The following is a 14,692-nucleotide window of genomic DNA, read 5'->3' on the forward strand; positions in this document are numbered from 1 at the left end:
TTCACTTTAAATTCTGTCTTACACACTTTCTTACGGGTAAACGGGGACACATTTGAAGAGCGATCAGCGATAAAGAGAAGAAATAACTTAAAAAAGACCTTAGCAGTAGGGGAGGAGGAGAACGGGGAGGAAAAGGGGGTGGAGGAGGAGATGGCCTGAGAGCGGTCCAGAAGAAGCCACCGGCGATCTGTGTGTTCTTGCAGGACATGGAGGAGTCAGTGTCGGTGGCCCTTGGCGAGCTCCGGCAGCTGGCGGGTCAGGGGTGCCGTCCGGCGCCCGACGTGGTCCTGGACACCCTGGAGCAGGTGAAGAACGGGCCCGTCGCTTCCTGCTCCTCCGAGTCCCCGAGCCCCCACAGCACGCCCAGCACCCCCGGGACCCCTGGGACTCCCGGGACCCCGGGCACCCCGAGCCCCCTTAGCCCGCTGAGCCCCATCAGCCCGCTGCCCGGACCTCCGCCCGGGCCGCCCCGACCCGCCAACCCTTCCCCCGACGCCCTGGGCTCCTTCAAGCCGGTGGCGGCTCCCCGCATCGGGGCCCCGCTGAGGCCCCCCGCCCTGCGGCCCAAACCCATGGTCCCACCGAAGAGCAGCACCCCGCCTCTGCCCCCGCCGCTAGACAAATCCTGCACCATGTGAGCCAAACCGGGCCCAACGGGGCCGAATCAGGCCAACCCGGGCCAAAACTGGGCCAGAAGAGGAGATCAGGGTACCGCCGTTCATAATCAGGAGGGTCGTCTGTAGTAATAATCTAATCTATGATATGCCATGATGTGTGTGTGTCGTCAGGTCGGTGTGTTTCTCGGTGTGTAGGAGTTTCTTTCTCCATGTATCCAAGCATTTATCGGAGGTTAGCGACGAGAACCGAGGCAGCCGGCGCCGCCCGGGGCCGAGGGCCGCCCCGCGACACGAGTGTCGGATTCGTCGCCACGGCGATAGACCCCGCATTTGCCAAGGAGCCGGTCGCAGATGAAAGCTGCTGCATAGAGGAGCGACCGGGCCGAACTTTGGGAAAGCGGGGGCCGGGGGCCGCGGCGGCCATTGTTATATACCACGATTTATTTTTTTATTTGGGTTCAGCTGCTACATTCACTTTCACCTCAAAGCGCCGGACGTCGTGGTTTAACAAAGTCTGGATATTTAATGAATGTCTCAGTATTTAACGACTGTTCAGCCATTTAATGCAGGGGTTCCCAAAGCGGGGGGGGGGGGGGGTCGGGGGGGTCCGGAGGTGATTTTGTAAAAAAAAAAAAAAAAAAATTAAACAGGAAGCCTGCTTTAGCCATTATCGTTCAATAGATTTAAAAGTGTGTTTTGAAAGAAAAAAAAAGAAGAATCTACTAATTAGTGAGAGTTTACCTGTTTAGCTGATTTGATAAAGTTTTTCCTAACGATTATCGAATGAATTATTTATACCGATTTGTAAATAGCTTTTTCTCCCTCCCCTCCAGAACCGTCGGCGTTCTGTCATTTTCAAAGCATAAGGGAGCAAAGGACGTCAAGAAATTGTTTCAAATCCGCGAGGAATCACCCAAATATGAGCGAGAAATCCAGAGAAACTAAACAACTACCTGACAACCCCAGAAGAAACTATCCAGACAGTAAGAGAAATTAATTAGTTAGTTAATTACAGAGCCAAGAAATGTAATAATTAACCAAACTGTAATTCAAAATACTAGCCTGCTTCACTGGAGATAATCTAAATATTCACAGGAAAATGCCAAAAACTAAAAATCTCAAAATTAGCCGGACATTTGAAATTATTAGAAAGAATATGTTAAAAAAATAAATTAAAATGAAATAAATAAACCAAGAAACAGGTAATAGTTTTTTTTAAATTATTGAAAAGAATGAAACTCTTTGGTGAAGATAACAATGTGGATGGGCCTATGTGTGTGAGTGCGAGTGTGTGTGAGCGCGCACGTGCACAATATTTAGTACTTGCACCAATTCCTGGATGGGAGGGGGGGCGTGTCAGGAGGTCTGGACACGAGGCGTTTGAGGACCCCCGGTTTTCTGAATGTTGGGTGAGTCTTCACTCTTTAAAGCCTTCTCTCTGGACTCACAAACTCCTGCACCACTCCTCAGGTCCAGGTTAGGGCCTTCGGTTTCTCTTTAAATGTGAGTGTGTGCGTGTTTGTGTGTGTGTATGTGTGTGTGTGTGTGTGTGCGCGTGTGGGGCTTTTTTCAATGCTGCATTCACGTAAGGGCAGATGGGATTTTTATTCTCATTTATATTCTTTCACTTGTTTAATTTTTCTAAAACTTTTTAAATTAACCAAATTTATTTTTTCTTTAAAATCTCATTTTCATAGAATTTTCAAGTATTTTAAATCTGATTTTCATAGAATTTTTAAGATTTTTTTTTTTTCCGGACGAACTGACAAAGACTTTCCACACAGTTTAGTGCCAGAAATAAATTCCTTATGAGCCACTTTTGCAAGTCATTTTTCTTAGTTATCTATTAAATTAAAATAATTTCTACTTTATTTCCCTCCATGAGAAAACTTGGGGTTTTTAGGGGAGGGTTTAAAATTCAAGTCCAAAGTCGAGGAGACTGCATACGACAGCCGCGACTAAAATAACGGCTCATAAGTGATAAACAGGAGGCATGACATCATTTTCATAGATTTCGTTTTTTGATATCGCCATGGCAACAAGTCCTCGCGCCTGTCCAGAAGGTGTCAACCGTTTGCAAGATTACACGTGAGTGCAGCACACACACTCACACACACACACTTGTGCGTGTGTTTGTGTGTGTGTGCGTGTGTGTGTGTGTGTGTGTGTGTGTGTGTGTGTCCTGCTTGCCTGCCCTTGTTCTGCTCCTTGTCGGTGCAGAAACACTAGAATAGTCATAGCTGATATAGATAATTCATGCCTGCCTCCAGTGCCGGGACACACAAGTTAGAATATATAAAACTGAAAAAAAAAAATATTGGGGAGGGGAATGGGGGGTTAGTGCAAGAAGCATGCCACTTTCTTTGTGTGTAAGAGTGTGTGCGTGTTTGTGTGTGTGTGTGTGTTAAAACAAAAGGTTTACCTGCTTGTTTCACTGAAAATCACTAGTTAACCTTAAACTTCACAGAAGCTAACAGGGTGGGGCTCCATGCGGAAAAACGCCCAAACAAAAAAAAAAAAACACTTGAACAGCACACTGAATGTGGCCTCCAAACAGGCCGGCGTGTGTGTGTGTGTGTGTGTGTGTGTGTGAGTGATTAAACCAACAGGTGTGTGTGTGTGTTAATGTGAAAGTGCCTTTTTTTTAAAAGGAGAAAACCTTTCCTTTTCTTTAAGGGGGCGGGAGGGAGGGGAGTTGTGAATCCACTCACGCATGTCCTGAACGAAGAGCAGCAGCAGCCTAATGAAAAAAAATAATAAGACAAAATAAGTGTTTAGTAGATTCCCCGGATTCTGGATTTGAAGCATTAACCCATTGTGACTTTGCACTTTGATGTATAGGAATCGTGTACTTGGCATGTAGCATCATCACATGTTGGTGCGTTTTAGGCGGGTGGGGGGTTGGGGGTGGGATTTCCTCTGAATGTGTTTGATAAATAAAGGAACCGGTTCTCGTCCGTTAAGTGTCGCCGTATTTGAAAAACCCCGGAGCTTCCCGGAGACGAGCTCTCATAGCCAAATGGATTGTATCAATGTGTCGTATTTATATTATAAATAAACCTGAATAAATTAGCATTCGAGTCCAACGACCTGGTGGAGGACCTGCTTTGTTTGGCGGAAATATGTGAGCAAATGATGAAAAAAAAAAAAAAAAGGACTGAAAATAAAGCTTAAAAGGCAAAAAAAAAGTATGTAACAAAAAAAAAATGTTTTTTTCTTTTAGCATATTCACCCCCCTTTGCTCCCCTTTCAGTTTATTTTTCTTTTCCAGATATTTTCCTCACCCCTCATGCAATTAAAGAAGCTTTTTGAGCGGATAGTGAATCAGGATATACGTCTGTTTATTTGTTGAAAATGTCGCATTCGATCGTTCACTTGCGAAACAAACTGCTGCACATGAACAGCTCAAAACTGTAGCTGAAGCAAGAAGAGTGAAAGGCGTTTATAAATTAAATACTTCACACAGGTGTGTGTTATGAATCACAAGAGGAACTGCGTCTTTGGTCTGACATTTTTTTTTTTGGCAGAAAGAGCGACGGAACGTTGGACCACAGAACTTCCTGTCCAGGTGGAAGTGTTTTTTTTTTTTTCTCATCGGCGTCTTTCAGCCTTTGGATCCGGGTTTGAGGGAGGCGAACGGCTTGGAGTTCCTCAGCGAGCCGGCGATCTCCTGCAGGAAGGCGGCGATGTGCAGGTCCTTCTCCGACTTCCTGCCGTCGAAGATGACCACCAGGGTGAAGTGCGGCTCGGGCCTGGTCAGATAGTAAGTGCTCTGGACCTTGTCGTCATAGAAGTGCACCACCTTGTCCAGGGTGTTGAGCTCGGCGGCGCGGTCGCCCATCATCATAATGACGTTGGGCCAGTGCGTCAGCGGCCGCTCGCCCGACGGCAGCGACACCACGGCGGGGAACTGCTCCACGCCCTTCGGCGCCTCGCGGTACGAGTGCGGGTGGTGGTAGCCGTGGCCCTGGAAGCTCTCCGAGCCGCGATTGTCGAACACCAGCGACACGTTGCTGACGTCGTGCTTGCGGATGAAGGAGCAGATCTTGCCGTGGAAGTCGGGCGTCGTCCGCGCCGTCAGAGCCCTCATGTCCGCCGGCGCCGTCTGCCGGCTCAGGGCCTCGTGGAAGTAGAAGCTGAACTTGGCGAGCAGCGCCGCCTGGAAGCGCTGCAGCCACAGGTAGAGGTGAGGCGGCTGCACGGCCTTCTGAGACTGACCTCCGAACAGATGCTTGCGCGTCTCCTTCTGCCGCTGGAACAGCAGCCCCCAGGCGCCCAGCTTGGAGTTGGCGCCGTGGAGGCTGAGCAGCGCGGGCAGGAAGAACCACTCCGACACCTGGGCTTGGCAGCGCAGCAGCTGGGTCACCACGTCCACCTCCATCTGGAAGCTCTCCTCCACGCGGCCCAGGATGGGGTGGTGGAACCTGCGTCAAACCACAGGGAGGGCGAAGACGGCAGCGCAGCGTGAGACTCCTTCCATCGCACAAGACGGTCAGGACTTTATAATATTATCCTTTCCACGGTTTCCTTCACTCCTGCTCTTTCCTTTCAGGAACCGTTCAATCCTTTCTGCCTACATTTAAGACAAACGGATCCATTTTTAACAAGGGTAAAAAAAGCAAGTTCTGCCTATTGCCCTGATATGTGGAGAGAATGTATAGTTGTATGTATCTATCGCAAAGGTTTGTAAAAATCCGCACACCAAGAAGGCTCAAAAGTAAAGATGATTTATTTTAGCATGATGTTTTGAACTACAATCTGCTCTTCTTTAGATGCATAACAAATACATTTTACTGTGGCGCCATTTTAAAAAAGGAAATGATCATATGATTCTCTTACTTTTTCACAAACAGCGCCCCTTATTAGATATATATTTTCATATATATAATAATAAATATCTTATTAGTATATATTTTCATGTATTTATCTAATAAGAAGCACTTTTTGTGAAGAAATAAAAAGAAAAAATCAGATGATTATTATCTTTACTTTTGGAGCCCTTTTGGTTTGCAGATTTTTTTAAACCTTTATTTTGTCCCTATTTTTGATCCAGGACCCAACCCTAACTGGGCAGCGGATGGGCGTTTTTCCTTTTTTCCACAAGCCGTATGCATCTATATGACATGTAAACGAATGAGTGAAGGGTTGCGTGTCCCTGCGATCATCTGGTCCGGGGTAAACCCTACTTTTCACACAATGACAGCTGAGATAGGCTCCCCCCACCCCTGTGACCCTGAGTGCAGAATAAGCGGAATAGATGATGAACAAATGTTTTGTATAAATCCTCCAGCAGAGAAACCTGGAGGTTTCCTCCGGCAGCTCATCCCTGCTGCAGAGGCCCCGTCCTCATTCTGCTGGAACGTGAACGTGAAAGGGACCGCAGCGGATGGACGCTCCCCTCCAACCTCAATGTGTCATTTTCCCTCTCCCGGCATCTCATTAAGTCGCGCGTGTGGATTTTATTTATTTCTTTCTTTTGTGTCTCATCGGTGTTTAAGGCGAAGCGGCCGAGAGATGATTTAGTGCTTCTGTGTTTTAATGGATTCTGACCTAGATTTTAATCGTGTTCAAAAAAAAAAAATGTTGAATCTCTTACAGCGTTTTTACAGGATGCCCTAAAAAGAGGAAGTGAGTCTTGGTACCTATATATTTTAATTGCCCTTTTTTTCTGGTTAAATCTCAAATAACTAACAGGATCCTTTTTTTTCATCTTGTGTTGTTTTTTTAATGTTATGGTATTTTTTATTTGCTTGATTTTTAATTTTTTCTTCGGAACATTTCGTGAGAATAATTGTGCCTTTGTGCCTGTCCTCCCTGGGGGGAGGACACATGCAGAGATTAATGTATTTGCGGTTATTTCATGACACCCACTTGGAGCTGTACTTGTGCAGGACGGCCTCCAGCGTGGTGACCAGCTCCTCTGAGTTGACGCTCTTCTGGCTGGCGAGGGAGTGCATCTTCTCGTAAAGGTCGGCCATCTCCATGCGGGCCTGGGTGAAGTGGCACAGCTGCTCCGACAGGTGGGACAGCAGGTCTTCCAGGTAGGAGGCGGAACCCGGCTGGCCGTGGCGTCCCGTCGTCACAACCTTCCTCAGCTCGTTGAACAGAGAGGTGTAGATGGTCCGGATGGAGTCCTTCCTGGTGAAGAACGACTGGCCTCCTGCAGAGAAAGGCGCGTCGGCCGCAGGTAGGAGCGGTGAGTCAATGTGAGGGAGATATAGCGCCATCTGGTGGCAGAAATACTACAACTATGGCAGAAATAAAAGAACACACTGATCAGACCAATAAGCATATCTGCTGCTAAATATAACTTTTCCTTCAAGTCATGCTGTAATTACCTTTTTTACATTCATTATTTTTCGAGATTTGTTTAATTATATTTAGACATCCGTCGCCGTGAAAGTCACTGTCATTTTCTTTTTAAAAAAGACAACCTGATTAGAAATCCAGCATTGAAAAAAAAAAAAATGAATTAATCAGAATCATTGAAAGGTCTGATCAGTTATAAACCGTAATGCAAAATACTACCTCACCGAAAATTATTTTCTGAAGATTGTTAACTTAAAAAAAAGATAGATGACTTGAATTAATGAAGAAGGGATTCAAATTGTACAAAACATGGATTTAACGTCAATATCTACACGATTATAGACGTCTATTTAGGAGAGTTGGTTACGAGCTAGCACGTACTGGAAGGTCAGGTAGCGAGGGTGCCCTCTATGTCTTCCATAATTGTTTAAAAATATAAATATCGCCATTATTTAGAGAAAAAATAAAAAAGAAAAGTGTCCACGATTATTACCGATCTTCTGTCCGAGGAATGTCATGTTGTGATAAGCCTTCTCCGCAGCGGCCAGATGAGCCAGCGCGGCCAGCAGAGCGGCCCAGATGGCCCCGGCGCTCTTGCTGCTATCCTTCTCCTTCTCCACATAATCTTTGGCCCGGTCGAAGGAGAACATGCCGAGTTGCGTGAAAAAGCTCTCCAGGATGGCCCGCTCCCGGGGAACGGGCCGCAGCTCCTCCACCTCCGTCATGTTTCGGAGCGACACCGGCCGGCTGCCTTCCGGGGGACGGCTGACGGGTAGGCGGTCACGTAGAGCTAATGTTGCGGGGAAGAATGCCCATTCCTCCTCCGAAAACGCGCTTTGTTCCTATATAGAACGTAAAAGTGTGATAAATGTACCTAAATATTCTTCAAGGTGGGCGTAGAATTCAAAAAAATGGGAAAATGAGTTTAATTCGGCCATTTACCCCGGTGAGAACCGGCTAACTAGCTAGCCGCCCGACGCCATATTGGCCAAGCCGGATGTAAATAATACGGCAGGGGAAGAGGGTCAAACTGAACGCGAAACGCGTTTTGACCCAAAATATGCGGAATTGGAGGGGGACAAGACAATCAGTTTGTAATAACAATATTCGTCATTTACAAAAACAGAATGCAATAAACGATTTTGAATTATACATAAAAATCCTTAAACCTTATGGAAAAATCCCAAAACCAAAAAATATACAGTTTGATGTCTGAGATTCCTTATGAACCACCAAGTTAAATACATATTATATTCCCCCTGCAATTTATCTATGTTTTTTTTTTTTATTTACCTATTTATTTATCTGTTTTCCTTTATTTTCTTTTTCTTCGAGCATTAAACATTTCCCACAAACCTTTAATACTGTTAACTTGTACAGTTAAGTGATAACATACAGAACAAATGTCCCTATGTCTTCTGCTTCCTCATCTCCACGTGATTCATTGACATTCGATTCTGCCTTGCCATGTTTGTGTGTACATATGTATATCTGTTTAGACTATTTATGTTCAATAAAAAAGTATTTAATAATAATAATGTATGTAATGTAATGTGTAAAACGCTTTTTTATATTTGTCCTATTGTGACTGACCTTATCACAATTATTTTAGAAACAAATGAACATTCAAAAGAATCTCCAACCAGAATAGCTTTTTGAAAAATTGGATTAAATACATTTTATGAGATATTTTAATGATCTCACAATTAATGCTTGTAAAGACTAGATGTTAGAATCCATAGATAAATCAGCACAACACTGGAGATGTCCTATTGGATGCGATTTGATATGTCCTCTTGTGTGGGGTTGGATTTTTAAGGTGAGAACTTTGAGAACTCAGACACAAAGAGAGAAACCCGGCTGCAGAACATGTAGAAAATCCAGGGAGGAGAACGTCGCAAAACCCTGGACATGCAGAACAAATGATCTCCATGAAGTCTGACAGATAAGTGAATAAATGATATACATTTTGACGATAGCAGAGGATGCAATCGAGGAATATTCAGCTGTTGACACAAGAAATCTACAGTAATGACAGATCTGTGTGATTCGACCTGCTACTATTGTTGCGTACCGTTCCCTCTCTCTTTATTTTTCATGAGGGGATTTTTCTCAATATCAGTATCTGTGTGAGGGAAGGAGGGGATTCCGTTGCGGGGGCTTGACAGCCGTGTCGAAACACAACACAGCGCAAAATCACATGCAAACAGAGACTTCTGCTAGTTTCTACTAAGCTTCTGAAGTGCTTTTCAGAGGAAAAACTGGGTGATCAAATACTTTAGAAAGCAACAGATTTTCAAACCAATCAACAGAGACCAGAAAGTTTTATGATCTTGGTTTGTTCTCAGGTTATTTTTATCAACTACATCATGCTTCTTATGGGTCCACATGTTTGATATAATCTATTAGACTCAGGAAGAATGTGATATCAGCCTGGGGTTAAGTATTGGTTTTGTATTGGCTTTGCTTAACCTGTTTTTTTAATCCCCCATTATAAATTAATTTAGATTTTTTTTCCCCTCCCCCTTTAAATGAACCATGTGTCCATGAAAACAAGGTTTCATTATTCCCGCTTTCTGCAAATCCAAACAGGTTTTATGATCATTTGCAAATGTTCATAGAGCGGTAAAAGATATTTACAGTCTGTGGACACGAGATCGCAGAGAGGATCATAAAAATCAATGATAAAGTAAGTAATTGTCATTTTCAAAAGTAACGTGAACATCTAAATAGGGCTTTTCATATATTCACTTAATTTTGGCACATTTTAATGCTGTTTAAAGTTGTTTTGCACGAACCATAAGATCTGCACACAAGAAAAATAATCCACATCGATGGCTGGAATGCAAAACCTATCTGAAAAAAACACCTTTTTCACAAAACAAAAAAAAATACTTTTCATTTGATTATACTATGGTCTTTGTTAAAGATATTCAAGAATATTCTATTGTTCACAGACTATATTTATATGTTATAATTTAAAAATACATAGCATGTATTTTTACCACTGACAATGCAGATAAGTGTTTTTTTTCCTATTTTTTTCTGCTTCATCGTGCACATAGGAGTTTTGTCATGTGACATTTGTGTCAAAAGAAAGGGGGGATTATCTTGCAGATAGACTGAAAATGTAGAGCCATCCCATTTCTCACCATTCAATGCAAAGACCCAAAAACGAAAAATTTGCATGTAGGAGGTTTTGCATTGCAGCCATCAACATGATTATTTTCTAGGACGAGGAAGAGACAACTTTTTTTTTACCACTTTTATTGTTTTTAATTTCAGTGTCTCTCTTGACTCTGTATTTTTGTATATGTCTGTATGATGAAATATTATTATCATTATTATTATTACCTTTAAATAAATGTTTTTCTAGCGACGAGCAGCAACGTGATTGTTGCAACTATAAATATTGTGAAAGCTTTGAAAATGAAAAATTCAAGATAAAATATTTGTTTGTTAATTCTGGAGGTTCCAAGCATTAAATGCAAACATTAATTAATATATTCTTCGAAGCTCTGCCTCTCATTTTCACTCGATGCCTGCCGTTTTCCTTCCCGCCTTCTCGCGCCCTCTATCTCTGACGTCCCCTTTCTCAGGGGTGGGTCCCTTCGTCCCTTCAAAAGCGCCGACTGCTCCATAAATGATCAGATTCCAGATTTGCCCCTCTAGACCCACATCTGGACCCACCTGCTCGGTAAGTGACGTCACTCCTTCTCAGATTGACAAGATGGACATTGTGTGAGGCGGGTGAGTGCAATGTTTCATCCCTGGAACATTGTAAAATGTTAAAAATGCAGATGTTCCCTCAAACCTCAGCGCTTCTTCCAAAGGCCTTGAAATCTTTGAGGGAGATTCGCTTCACGGTCGATTCCTGTCAAATCCAAACCACATCAGAGGCGGCGGCTCTGAGACCCCATTGTCGGACTCCAATCTGCAACTCGAATTATAGATATATTTTTCCTAAATTAGCTGCAATATCCTTTTAAGCCAAAATAGTAGTAACTGCAAGAAAAGAAAAGGGCAGCCTCACATGATGTTTGCAGACGAGCCACGACGACTCAATTTGGTGCAGAAAAATAACATAATTTTGATTATTCAATTATTATTTTATAAGTCTATGTAATTTTGCAAAATATCGAAATTCAGAGTCTGTTAAATAAAATTGTGATCAGGAGAGATGCATGTCTTCTTACAACACGACATAAAATGAAATAAAGCAGCATCACATAGACTGATGCATTGCATTTTATCATACGATATAAAGTAACTGAAATGACAGAGCGTGGTTATATCTTAAGACAACCGTAAATATGAAAATCAATCCAGAGCATGGTTTGGTGAAACGCTGACTGAACTTATTCACGTAGGCACATAGGATAAAGTTATGTGACTGAGAGCGTTCAAAATGGGACAAGTTGTGGTGTAAAAAAGCTGAGTAACCAGAGCAGAATGGGAGTGGCAAAGAAAAAATATGGAGGAATAAAAACATTCAACATAGAAATATAACATAAATCAAAATTTTAGATTTAAAAATCATTGCATTATGCTCATTCAGATAATAGGGAAATAAATAAATCATTTTTGGTTTTTTTAATTTCTTATTTTTTTATTTCTGCACCGTGTTCACAGCGACTACGAATATTAGTTAGAAACAGGCCACAAAAAGGGTCACTTAATTTTAAGGGGTCTCGCCAGCCTCTGAGGTTTTATTCCAATGGGCCGTTACGACAGGCCTGCAGAGTGAGAAAAATGCAAATAAATAATTGACCGTACATTCAAAGACAAGGGGGTCATTGAGACGATGGCCTATTGGCGTGAATAAGGGCGTTGTCCCCTTATTCAAGTAATTGTTCAAATATTCTATTTAGCTCCTGACTGATTCGGATCGTTCTATTCCCCGTATTTAATTTTGAAATACCCTTTGCCGCCAATCGTGAATTCAATAATGGATTCTTCCAGATTTATCCTCTTGTTATTCGAACTGTGGGTGCAGATCAGTGGGGCACAACGGACATCTGCAGTTAAAAGATTTTAGATGATTTGGCTGCATTTTGCAGACTAGAGGAAGAAGAGATCTGCATTTTCACCCGCCGCAGACAAAGCGGGAAGCTGGGAATCCAGCAGTTTGGTTTTTTTTTTTGAAACTTTTTGGCCAATTTGTAGATGGAACCTTCCTCTCAATAAAAAAAATATAAAAAGATTAGCTGGGGGAAATAGCGTTAAAATCCTGCATAACTGTTTTTATAAGGAGGGGAAAAGAATATGAATTTGATTTCACAGGCTTCACTTTGACTTGCATTCCGAGGTTTTAAATCACACAGAGAGGGGGATTATGTTATAGTCTGTGGCCATATCATACATTTAATATTTCATTCAATGCATTTTCAGTGCTTTATGGGACTTATCCGGGAGGGTGGTGGAGATCAACCATCAATGTCCCTACAAGTAGAACCCATGAGAGGCTCCCTTTTGTTCCCTGAGATCCAGTCCTTTTGGGGAGATGTTCAGGGCCCGCCTCGCGGAGCCAATCTTGATTAATGGGCAAACATAATCGGCGAGGAAATCTATTTCAGATGGCACATTCTGTGAAAGAGAATTTCCAAGAGTTCGCGTTCCCACCGCTCCGTGCCGCGGCCCCGATTTCGCCTCCGAGCAGAAAGAGAAAGAGACTCAGCGGCGGTGCAGGTGAAATCTGACGAACATCCCGGTTTCACTCACGTCTCCACCATAGGGGACTTAAAGATTGAAGATTTGAAGTGTTTACCGTCCAATGCACAGTTTAGAAGCGTGTTTCCATTTACAGTGAAATTCCTACTTTGCTGTCCGCAGTGCATTTACATTTGTACTGATACGAAATAATGATAGCGTAAATATTAATATAAATATAAACAGTGTTGGCAGTGCATATTTTCAATTTAAGTATAGAGAGGCTGCATCCTGTTTAACCTTCTGACAATTTATTCTTGAAAACTTATGGGAACCTTCTGGGTTTCTCAAGAACAGCTTGGACAGATAGAAAGTAAAATGAAAAATAAAAAAAACATATGTTGCTGGATAGTTTGCGCTGTTTGTCAGAGCCGGACTGCAGGTTTTACTCATTTTACTTAACGTTTGACACAAGGAGAACTAAAGAATATAACGGGATCCTTTGTTTTCAGGGTTCAACGCCCTTGGTGGGGTTGAAAGTTAGACGTCCGCTTTATTGTAAATTTCTCAGAATGTTCTGGCCCTACAGAGGAATTTAGAGGCGTTTCTCACAATCCCACGGAAATTAACAAAAAATAATAATGATAGAGCGCAAATTCGCAGTAAAGTGCACTTTTGCATGAAACAGTAAACAAGGTATGAAGTATAAATTGCACACAGATACAGACTAATATAGATGTTATAGATATAGATATAGATGTTTTTTTTTGTTTTGTTTTGTTTTTTGTACGGTTTAGTGCAAAGGTGTCTCGGTTGACTGAGGTTCCATCTCTCCAAGTTTCATGTGAGGAACGTCTAAGTCTGGGAATGTGTAGCTCATTGCGAAGAAGCTTGGGAACATCAACCAAGCGCTCAAAGGTCAACAATCAGGCGGCACCAAGGTTTCGGTAACGTCATCAATTAAAGTTTTTCTTTACTCAGAAATTTATGAGGGTTGGGGGAGGTTCGGAGCCTGCGGTCTCGGTCAACCTGCCCTCCTGGGCCGAAGCCGTCCCATCACGTAAAACACACATCTGAACATGCGGAGAGAGAAAAGCCTTTGGTGGTAGGAGATCAGATCTCAAGACCTGATTTCCTGCAAAAAACTCGTCACGATAAGTGTCCGCTTTGATGCCGAGCCCTGCAATTTTAATGACTGGGCTCCTCTATTCCAACACGGGTCTTTTTTTCCTGTTAGGTAATTAATTTAGCAAGTGGAACCCATGGATGTGATATTTGGTTTAATCTATCAGCCATCGTGCCTTGAAGATGAGGGCGGGGGGGGACAGAGAGCGCTGTAATTTGCAAAGGGGATTTCTAGTGAAGAAGAGTGATGTGTCGTGGAAAACAAACTCCGTTTGTACGATGCTGCCCTCGCTCCCCATGTGACTCCCCCCAGAGGGGAAAAAACACACCCTCATCTGGGCACAAACTCCTGGGTGTAATAATTTATCGCATGGAGGATGCGTTTTAATGTATGTTTTCTATGAATTCTTCCCGGGAACCTTTCTCGCCACTTCCAACGAAATCCCAAGTCATTTCTCAAGAAGTTCTCAGACGAATGTTCTGCTGCATCATATAGCTGTGATGAAATTCTGCCTCGGAGACTCTTTTATGGGGAATTAGCGGAAATAGAAACATGAGCGTTAGCGTGGGAATGTATAGACATGTCAAAATATTGGTCATCAAGTAGAACACAATCTGATACAGTGAGAGCCCTTAGTAAATTCAAGACTTTTATTGTCATTACACAGAGTGCATTGAAATTTATACATAGCAATTCTTAGGTTCAGTGGAATAAAAACAGACACTAACAACCTTAAAATGCAAGACACAACGATACAACAATAGCAGCATCTCCGGGTTAGAGATATAAGACAGAAAAAAGATCAATAACATTTAGAAGAATGAATAGATAAATATGTAGAAAGTAAAAAAGGGGGGGAAGGGTTTATTGCACTGCATGTGATGCTCAAGTGTTCAGGGTTGTACCAATTTTTTTTGCGATGAACGCTCTGGGGTAAAAACTGTTTTTCAATCTTTTTATTTTTGCCTTGATTCTCCTAAACTGGTGTGTT

At 42.8% G+C, this 14,692-nt stretch overlaps 2 protein-coding genes across 2 annotated transcripts in view; one reads left to right on the forward strand and one right to left on the reverse strand.

Moving 5' to 3' along the window:
- Positions 1-2,926, forward strand: part of LOC147233887 (SLIT-ROBO Rho GTPase-activating protein 1-like) — a 30,111-nt gene extending 27,185 nt beyond the window's left edge. The window contains exon 23 of the mRNA XM_086146518.1: positions 204-2,926. Coding sequence (XP_086002644.1) covers positions 204-638 — 435 coding nt within the window. The 3' untranslated portion in view covers positions 639-2,926. The remainder of the gene's footprint in view (positions 1-203) is intronic.
- Positions 2,927-3,941: 1,015 nt separating this feature from the next.
- On the reverse strand, positions 3,942-7,922 carry kics2 (KICSTOR subunit 2). The gene is made up of 3 exons (XM_086146519.1): positions 7,420-7,922; positions 6,489-6,777; positions 3,942-5,041 (listed from the first exon to the last, which is right to left on the reverse strand). The coding sequence occupies exons 1-3, from the start codon at positions 7,649-7,651 to the stop codon at positions 4,222-4,224; spliced, it is 1,341 nt and encodes a 446-aa protein (XP_086002645.1). The 5' UTR covers positions 7,652-7,922; the 3' UTR covers positions 3,942-4,221.
- Between the last annotated feature and the right edge of the window lie 6,770 nt (positions 7,923-14,692).

Source organism: Fistularia commersonii, chromosome 5 (assembly GCF_037954325.1).
Source record: "Fistularia commersonii isolate RoL2024-O1a breed Wild chromosome 5, RoL_Fcom_v1.0, whole genome shotgun sequence".
NCBI lineage: Eukaryota > Metazoa > Chordata > Actinopteri > Syngnathiformes > Fistulariidae > Fistularia > Fistularia commersonii.